At 42.9% G+C, this 10190-nt stretch overlaps 1 protein-coding gene across 1 annotated transcript; it reads right to left on the bottom strand.

The window, feature by feature from the left end:
* Window positions 1–498: 498 nt before the first annotated feature.
* On the bottom strand, window positions 499–3135 carry LOC119358862 (ribosome production factor 2 homolog). Its single transcript, XM_037625266.1, has 5 exons — window positions 3040–3135; window positions 1706–1758; window positions 1496–1561; window positions 1312–1404; window positions 499–758 (listed from the first exon to the last, which is right to left on the bottom strand). Exons 2-5 carry the CDS (start codon window positions 1730–1732, stop codon window positions 717–719), a joined length of 228 nt encoding a protein of 75 aa, XP_037481163.1. The 5' UTR covers window positions 1733–1758; window positions 3040–3135; the 3' UTR covers window positions 499–716.
* Window positions 3136–10190: the final 7055 nt, after the last annotated feature.

Genomic DNA, 10190 nt, shown 5'->3' with positions numbered 1-10190 from the left:
AAAAGACAGAACGTAGCTGCATATTATATGAAGGATGATGCAGTGAATCAGGTTATGATCTGTGTGCTCGGCTTAGGCACAGATGGATGACTTGACAAAGTGTATGTGAATGCTTAAAGCACTCACCTAATCACTCGTACCAGCTGAAAGTAAAAAGTAGCTGCCGACTAGTACCTCAAGCACCAAGGTTGTATGCCCAAGGTTGTAGCTGCTGTGCTGATCATCCTTGGTTTGAACTGAAATTCCAACACTAGTCGCGGAGCTTTGTACCAGGCGAAATGCCCAACGATGGCTAGTAATCAAGCTTGCTTTAATGTAAAAATCCCCAATTTTCGCTCTCATCCGCAATCCTCTCCCATCAACAATCCCCTTTCTACAAAGGTTGTTGTTTCATAGGCAGTGGTTGCTATATTGAGATAAGATGCTGCAAATAGCAGTACTACAATTAAAAATCTACTCATAAAAGAAAAAGAATGCTACTCCCTCCGTCCCATAATATAAGAGCGTTTTTGACACTACACTAGACCCATACATAAGACCTTGCATTTGGCAGAAACTATTTTCAAAAGATCGCTGTGATGATTAAGGTGTTTAAACCCGGCAGTGACTTTAAGGTAGCCAGTACAAAGCTTAAATTTTACGGACGATGTTAAGACGCTAAGGAGACAATTGGTTCAGCTGGTGCGTGTCACTTGAGTCATGGCTTTCACTCGCCTTCATTTTGCACTCCTGGGAGCGGGCTTCTTCTTCTTCCTCAGCTGAAAACAAAATGTTGAAACAGAGTTAACGTTAGCTGCCGGCAGCAATGGAATCTGTACTGGGTGGGACGTTGACTGATTTCATAAACTGTTATAGAATTGGAAGATCGATGATTTATCTCAGCAAATGTGGGACACAGTATACAACACAAATCTAATTAAAGGACACATAAAAAGTAAAAATAACTAAGCTGTAGAAGCAAGCTTTGTTAGCATTTGAACTGATACAAAACGTTAATTAGCCGACTTGTCACATCAAATCTGAAACAAGCATAGTGAAACTTTATTTTGATCGATGATAAAGGCTGTACATGATTGAAACCAAAGAATATGGACAATATTATGGTGACCAAGGCCAAGAACACGAACCATGACATATAGCACCGTAAGTTCCATCATCATTGTATCTAAAAGTTGATACAGAGCTACCTAGCTAACTCAACACCGAATGCAGACTAAAAATAACTCTGGAACAAGCATTAATGATATTGATGATGAAAAACAGAATATGTTCGACAATATATGATGACTGTATTATTCACTCATGGTTGACCTTTTGCTTCTTCAAGTGCCCCTTGTTTTTCTTGGCGTCACGGCGCTCCCGCTTCAGACCCTTTATGTCTTTTGTTAAGGTCAATTTTGAAATCTTTCAGTAAAATAAAACATGAAGCGGATTAGCATACCAATAGGTTAAATTTAAACTTCAGAACTATTAATAAAACAATTTAGACACAAACCTTCTGGTCTGGAATGTAGATCATGCCCCGCTTGCCGTCAATTGCATCATTCGTCACATTTTTCACCTGCAAAAATGTTAATGTAGTTGTGAATACATACTGACATACAAGTTCTCAGTGACAAAATTATAGTAAGTATAGTTCTCTGAAACCTAACCATCAGGATAACAATATCTGATGAACAAAAGACAGTTGTTCCATTCGAATTACCTTCTTAGCATGACCAGGAGTCCTCATAGCTGGCTTCTTCTGTAAACTTTTAGCTGGACGATGTAAAAATCCAAGGATTAACCTTTTCAGCTAGGTAAGGATGGTTAAAAGGTACACCTATTTTATAGCCAAACAGATATGCATTTGCATATACTTATAATTGTTTTCCTCAAGCATTAGTTATGGATTTAGACTTCACTGGATTATCTTACCAAACATATAAAAACCAAATTAAAGCCAGCCCTGGATTAGATATATGGATAAAAAATATAGCAAGTAGCACTACTTAAATCAACTTAAGTATTGTGATCAGATGTTAAAGTTCTTTTTTCAATTCATAGTCAACATAACAACAGCAAAGTAATTTAGGTCAAAACCATAAGCAAGACACCCTACAATGCACAAGTTTGTGTCCGAGGGGCTCAAGATGAATGCTACTCCCTCCGTCCCATAATATAAGAACGTTTTTGACACTACACTAGTGTGAAAAACGTTCTTATATTATGGGACGGAGGTAGTAGCTTGCACAAATTTATGCTATGAATGCTTCCATGGCAAGCTCCAAACCACATGAAAGCTCCAGCATCAATGGTATGAAAGAAACTCACTATTAGAATTCTGAATATATCCTATTTCACACGAAAATACAGAGTAAACCAGTGCAAACATGATGTTGTCTCTACATCAACTGTCCAGGTGCAGTTGCGCTGTTCTTTTTTACGCCAGTAGCACCAGTTCTTGCAGGAAGATGATAACACAAACAGTGTACTGAACATGATCTTGACAGGGGGCATAGTCTTCACAAGTTCACAGTATGAGATAGAAAGGTAACTAATGACGCAGACAGCCAAACAGGACTTCCTTTGAACTGCTGTTGAGTAATTTTCAGTTGTGATATACAGTATATGCTCTTTGTGATGCAGTACCACTGCTGATGGAATAAGACTATAGGAGAGGGCTTGGCACAAAAGAAGGGGAAAACAATTAGCAACAGTAAGTTCTCATGTTTCTCTTCCTCTAGTAATTCCTTTTGGAACCAAGTGCAGCTCAGCAAACAGTGGGCGTGAAAGGATTCCGGCACGCCAGGGCGCCGTCGCAACACTAAAAAAAACAAGAAGGCGTGGCGGAGCTCGGCGGTTGCGGTGCGTACGCCAGGGCGCCGTCGCAACACTAAAAAAAAACAAGAAGGCGTGGCGGAGCTCGGCGGTTGCGGTGCGTACGCCAGGGCGGCGTCGAAGCCGAACAACGCGCCGGCGCCGGGGTCTGTGTTGGCAGCCATGGCGGGACGGTGGCGAGAAACGGCTGGCGGGAGGGGAGGGGCGGCAAGAAAATACCTCCGGGGAGAAGGCAGGGCACGCCAGCGTCCTGGAGGTGGCTGCGGCGCAGGAGAATAAACTGCGCGTCCCTCAAGGGCTCAATCGGCACGAAAATCTGGGATCGGGGCGGGCTGGCCCGGGGCAAAACCCGGTCTACCAAATAAATTAGTAAGTGGGAAACTTTCGGCCCAGAAAGTATGATCTTTGAAATTTCTGGCCCGCCCCGGCCTGCCAAACCAGGCCTCAGTGGCGTAATTCCATGTTGCACCTAAAAAAAATACTAAGATCTAAAAACCCTAACAATAATATCTTCTTAGAAGCCGTATATTTTTTTTCATTATGCAAAGATTGATACTACAAGGTTGCCATTTGTATGTTTCGTGACGTCACATTTCTTTTCTCTTGAGGGGAGTTTATCCTGATGTGTCCATACGGTAATTTTGTTCATATGTAATTTAAACTAAAAGCATGACAAATTTTTTAAAGAGGAGGGAATTGTTGGAAATATGCCCTAGAGACAATAATAAATTGGTTATTATTATATTTCCTTGTTCATGATAATCGTTTATTGTCCATGCTAGAATTGTATTGATAGGAAACTCAGATACATGTGTGGATACATAGACAACACCATGTCCCTAATAAACCTCTAGTTGACTAGCTCGTTGATCAATAGATGGTTACGGTTTCCTGACCATGGACATTGGATGTCGTTGATAACGGGATCACATCATTAGGAGAATGATGTAATGGACAAGACCCAATCCTAAGCCTAGCACAAGATCATGTAGTTCGTATGCTAAAGCTTTTATAATGTCAAGTATCATTTCCTTAGACCATGAGATTGTGCAACTCCCGGATACCGTAGGAATACTTTGGGTGTGCCAAACGTCACAACGTAACTGGGTGGCTATAAAGGTACACTACAGGTATCTCCGAAAGTGTCTGTTGGGTTGGCACGAATCGAGACTGGGATTTGTCACTCCGTGTAAATGGAGAGGTATCTCTGGGCCCACTCGATAGGACATCATCATAATGTGCACAATGTGATCAAGGAGTTGATCACGGGATGATGTGTTACGGAACGAGTAAAGAGACTTGCCGGTAACGAGATTGAATAAGGTATCGGGATACCGACGATCGAATCTCGGGCAAGTATCGTACCGATAGACAAAGGGAATTGTATACGGGATTGATTAAGTCCTTGACATCGTGGTTCATCCGATGAGATCATCGTGGAACATGTGGGAGCCAACATGGGTATCCAGATCCCGCTGTTGGTTATTGTCCGGAGAGTCGTCTCGGTCATGTCTACGTGTCTTCCGAACCCGTAGGGTCTACACACTTAAGGTTCGGTGACGCTAGGTTATAGAGATATTAGTATGCGGTAACCTGAAAGTTGTTCGGAGTCCCGGATGAGATCCCGGACGTCACGAGGAGTTCCGGAATGGTCCAGAGGTAAAGAATTATATATAGGAAGTGCTATTTCGGCTATCGAGACAAGTTTCGGGGTCACAGGTATTGTACCGGGACCACCGGAAGGGTCCCGGGGGTCCACCGGGTGGGGCCACCTGCCTCGGGGGGCCACATGGGCTGTAGGGGGTGCACCTTGGCCTGTATGGGCCAAGGGCACCAGCCCCAAGAGGCCCATGCGCTAAGAGATAAGGGAAAGGAAGAGTCCTAAAGGGGGAAGGCACCTCCGAGGTGCCTTGGGGAGGATGGACTCCTCCCTAGCCGCACCCTTCCTTGGAGGAAGGGCCAAGGCTGCGCCCCCCTCTCCCTTGGCCCTATATATAGTGGGGGGAAGGGAGGATAGCCTCACGAAGCCCTGGCGCCTCCCTCTCCCTCCCATGACACATCTCCCTCCTCCCGCAGCGCTTGGCGAAGCCCTGTTGGAATCCCGCTACTTCCTCCACCACGCCGTCGTGCTGCTGGATCTCCATCAACCTCTCCTCCCCCCTTGCTGGATCAATAAGGAGGAGACGTCGCTGCTCCGTACGTGTGTTGAACGCGGAGGTGCCGTCCCTTCGGCGCTAGGATCGTCGGTGATTTGGATCACGACGAGTATGACTCCATCAACCCCGTTCTCTTGAACGCTTCCGCGCGTGATCTACAAGGGTATGTAGATCCACTCCTTCCTCGTTGCTAGATGACTCCATAGATTGATCTTGGCGATACGTAGAAAATTTTGAATTATTGCTACGTCCCCCAACAGTGGCATCATGAGCTAGGTCTATTGCGTAGATTCTATGCACGAGTAGAACACAAAGTAGTTGTGGGCGTTGATTTTGTTCAATATGCTTACCGTTACTAGTCCAATCTTGATTCGGCGGCATTGTGGGATGAAGCGGCCCGGACCGACCTTACACGTACTCTTAAGTGAGACTGGTTCCACCGACTGACATGCACTAGTTGCATAAAGTGGCTAGCGGGTGTCTGCCTCTCCCACTTTAGTCGGATCGGATTCGATGAAAAGGGTCCTTATGAAGGGTAAATAGCAATTGGCATATCACGTTGTGGTTTTTGCGTAGGTAAGAAACGTTCTTGCTAGAAACCCATAGCAGCCACGTAAAACATGCAAACAACAATTAGAGGACGTCTAAATTGTTTTTGCAGGGTTTGCTATGTGATGTGATATGGCCAAAGGATGTGATGAATGATATATGTGATGTATGAGATGATCATGTTCTTGTAATAGGAATCACGACTTGCATGTCGATGAGTATGACAACAGGCAGGAGCCATAGGAGTTGTCTTAATTTATTTATGACCTGCGTGTCAACATAAACGTCATGTAATTACTTTACTTTATTGCTAACCGTTAGCCAAGGTAGTAGAAGTAATAGTTGGCGAGACAACTTCATGAAGACACGATGATGGAGATCGTGATGATGGAGATCATGGTGTCATGCCGGTGACGATGATGATCATGGAGCCCCGAAGATGGAGATCAAAAGGAGCAAAGTGATGATGGCCATATCATGTCACTATTTTATTGCATGTGATGTTTATCATGTTTATACATCTTATTTGCTTAGAACGACGGTAGTAAATAAGATGATCCCTCATTAAAATTTCAAGAAAGTGTTCCCCCTAACTGTGCACCGTTGCGAAAGTTCGTCGTTTCGAAGCACCACGTGATGATCGGGTGTGATAGATTCTTACGTTCGAATACAACGGGTGTTGACGAGCCTAGCATGTACAGACATGGCCTCGGAACACATGCAAAACACTTAGGTTGACTTGACGAGCCTAGCATGTACAGACATGGCCTCGGAACACAAGAGACCGAAAGGTCGAGCATGAGTCGTATGATAGATATGATCAACATGAAGATGTTCACCGATGTTGACTAGTCCGTCTCACGTGATGATCGGACACGGCCTAGTTGACTCGGATCATGTAATCACTTAGATGACTAGAGGGATGTCTATCTGAGTGGGAGTTCATAAGATGAACTTAATTATCCTGAACATAGTCAAAAGGTCTTCGCAAATTATGTCGTAGCTCGCGTTTCAGTTCTACTGTTTAGTTATGTTCCTAGAGAAAATTTAGTTGAAAGTTGATAGTAGCAATTATGTGGACTAGGTCCGTAAACTGAGGATTGTCCTCATTGCTTCATAGAAGGCTTATGTCCTTAATGCACCGCTCAGTGTGCTGAACCTCGAACGTTGTCTGTGGATGTTGCGAACATCTAACATACACATTTTGATAACTACGTGATAGTTCAGTTAAACGGTTTAGAGCTGAGGCACCGAAGACGTTTTGAAACGTCGCGAAACATATGAGATGTTTCGAGGGCTGAAATTGGGATTTCAGGCTCGTGCCCACGTCAAGAGATATAAGACCTCCGACGATTTTCTTAGCCTACAAACTAAGGGAGAAAAGCTCAATTGTTGAGCTTGTGCTCAGATTGTCTGAGTACAACAATCATTTGAATCGAGTGGGAGTTGATCTTCCAGATGAGATAGTGATGTTTCTCCGAAGTCATTACCACCAAGCTGCTAGAGCTTCGTGATGAACTATAATACATCAGGGACATATATGATGATCCTTGAGATATTCGCGATGTTTGACACCACAAAAGTAGAAATCAAGAAGGAGCATCAATTGTTGATGGTTGGTGAAACCACTAGTTCCAAGAAGGGCAAGGGCAAGAAGGGATACTTCATGAAACGGCAATTCAGCTGCTGCTCTAGTGAAGAAACCCAAGGTTGAACCCAAACCCGAGACTAAGTGCTTCTGTAATAAGGGGAACAGCCACTGGAGCAGAATTACCCTAGATACTTGGTAGATGAGAAGGCTGGCAAGGTCGATAGAAGTATATTGGATATACATTGTGTTGATGTGTACTTTACTAGTACTCCTAGTAGCACCAGGGTATTAGATACCGGTTCGGTTGCTAAGTGTTAGTAACTCGAAATAAAAGCTACGGAATAAACGGAGACTAGCTAAAGGTGAGCTGACGATATGTGTTGGAAGTGTTTCCAATGTTGATATGATCAAGCATCGCATGCTCCCTCTACCATCGAGATTGGTGTTTGTGTTGAGCATAGACATGATTGGATTATGTCTATCGCAATACGGTTATTCATTTAAGGAGAATAACGGTTACTCTGTTTATTTGAATAATACCTTCAATGGTCTTGCACCTAAAATGAATGGTTCATTGAATCTCGATCATAGTGATACACATGTTCATGCCAAAAGATATAAGATAGTAATGATAGTACCACCTACTTGTGGCACTGCCACTTAAGTCATATCGGTATAAAACGCATGAAGAAGCTCCATGTTGATGGATATTTGGGCTCACTCGTTTTTTGAAAATTTTGAGACATGCGAACCATGTCTATTGGTGTATACGCATGAAGAATCTCCATGCAAATGTACCGTTTTGACTCACTTGATTTTGAATCACTTGAGACATGCAAATCATACCACATGGGCAAGATGACTGAAAGCCTCATTTTCAGTAAAATGAAACTAGAAAGCAACTTGTTGGAAGTAATACATTTTGATGTGTGTAGTCCAATGAGTGCTGAGGCGTGTAGTGGATATCGTTATGTTCTTACTTCACAGATGATTTGAGTAGATGTTGAGTATATTTACTTGATGAATCACGAGTCTGAATTATTGAAAGGTTCAAGTAATTTCAAGGTGAAGTTGAAAGATCGTCGTGACAAGAGGATAAAAGATCTATGATATGATCATAGAGATGAATATCTAAATTACGAGTTTGGCACACAATTAAGAGATTGTGGAAATTGTTTCACGACTAATACCGCCTGGAACACCATAGTGTGATGGTGTGTCCGAACATCATAAATGCACCCTATTGGATATGGTGCATACCGTGATGTCTCTTATCGAATTACACTATCGTTTATGGGTTAGGCATTAGAGACAACTGCATTCACTTTAAATAGGGCACCACGTAATTCCGATGAGATGACACCGTATGAACTATGGTTTAGAGAAACCTAAGCTATCATTTCTTAAAAGTTTGGGGCTGCGACGCTTATGTGAAAAAGTTTCAGGCTGATAAGCTCGAACCCAAAGCGGATAAATGCATCTTCATAGGACACCCAAAACAGTTGGGTATACCTCCTGTCTCAGATCCGAAAGCAATAATGGATTGTTTCTTGAATCGGGTCCTTTCTCGAGGAAAAGTTTCTCTCGAAAGAATTGAGTGGGAGGATGGTGGAGACTTGATGAGGTTATTGAACCATCTCTTCAACTAGCATGTGACAGGGCACAGGGAGTAGTTCCTGTGGCACCTACACCAATTGAAGTGGAAGCTTATGATAGTGATCATGAAACTTCAGATCAAGTCACTACCAAACCTCGTGGGATGACAAGGATGCGTACTACTTCAGAGTGGTACGTAATCCTGTCCTGGAAATCATGTTGCTAGACAACAATGAACCTACGAGCTATGGAGAAGCGATGGTGGGCCTGGATTCCAAAATGGCTCGAGGCCATATAATCCGAGAGAGGATCCATGTATGAAAACAAAGCGTAGACTTTGGAAGAGCTACTTGATGGTCGTAAGGCTATTAGGTACATGTGGATTTTAAAAGGAAGACAGACAATGATGGTAAGTGTCACCATTGAGAAAGCTCGACTTGTCGTTAAGATGTTTCTCGACAAGTTCAAGGAGTTGACTACAATGAGACTTTCTCACACGTAGCGATGCTAAAAGTCTGTTGGAATTATATTAGCGATTACTGCATTATTTATGAAATCTTGCAGATAGGATGTCAAAAACATTGTTTCCTCGACGATTTTCTTGAGGAAAGGTTGTATGTGATACAACCGGAAGGTTTTGTCAATCCTGAAAGATGCTAATAAGTATGCAAAGCTCCAGCAATCCTTCTAAGGACTGGAGTAAGCATCTCGGAGTTGGAATGTATGCTTTGATGATGATCAAAGATTTTGGGTTTATACAAAGTTTATGAGAAACTTGTATTTCCAAAGAAGTGAGTGGGAGCACTATTGAATTTCTGATGAGTATATGTCGTTGACATATTGTGGATCAGAAATGACGTAGAATTTCTGGAAAGCATATAGGGTTATTTGGAAAGTGTTTTTCAATGGAAAGCCTGGATTAAGCCACTTGAACATTGAGCATCAAGATCTATAAGGATAGATCAAAACGCTTAATGGAACTTTTAAATGAGCACATACCTTGACATGATCTTGAAGGTGTTCAAGATGGATCAGTCAAAGAAGGAGTTCTTGCCTGAGTTGTAAGGTATGAAGTTAAGACTTAAAGCTCGACCACGGCAGAATAGAGAGAAAGGACGAAGGTCGTCCCCTATGCTTTTATCATAGGCTCTCTACAGTATGCTATGCTGTGTACCGCACCTGAAGTGTGCCTTGCCATGAGTCAGTCAAGGGGTACAAGAGTGATCCAAGAATGGATCACAGGACAGTGGTCAAAGTTATCCTTAGTAACTAGTGGACTAAGGAATTTTCTCGATTATGGAGGTGGTAAAAGAGTTCGTCGTAAAGGGTTACGCCGATGCAAACTTAGACACTAATCCAGATTATTCTGAGTAGTAAACTGGATTCGTATAGTAGAACGGTTATTTGGAATAGCTCCAAATAGAACGTGGTAGCTGCATCTGGGAGATGACATAGAGATTTGTAAAGCACACACGGAT

The sequence above is a fragment of the Triticum dicoccoides genome, chromosome 2A, assembly GCF_002162155.2.
Source record: "Triticum dicoccoides isolate Atlit2015 ecotype Zavitan chromosome 2A, WEW_v2.0, whole genome shotgun sequence".
Lineage (NCBI taxonomy): Eukaryota > Viridiplantae > Streptophyta > Magnoliopsida > Poales > Poaceae > Triticum > Triticum dicoccoides.
This window is presented reverse-complemented; position numbering and strand designations above follow the sequence as displayed.

What these genes read in the sequence shown, in the direction of transcription:
- LOC119358862 (XM_037625266.1), bottom strand. Translation starts at nt 1,732, where the DNA reads ATGAGGACTCCTGGTCATGCTAAGAAG. An exon ending in CTCCTGGTCATGCTAAGAAG is followed by an intron (nt 1,562 to 1,705) that starts GTAATTCGAATG and finishes ACATTTTTGCAG; the next exon opens with GTGAAAAATGTGACGAATGA. An exon ending in GGCACTTGAAGAAGCAAAAG is followed by an intron (nt 759 to 1,311) that starts GTCAACCATGAG and finishes TTTTGTTTTCAG; the next exon opens with CTGAGGAAGAAGAAGAAGCC.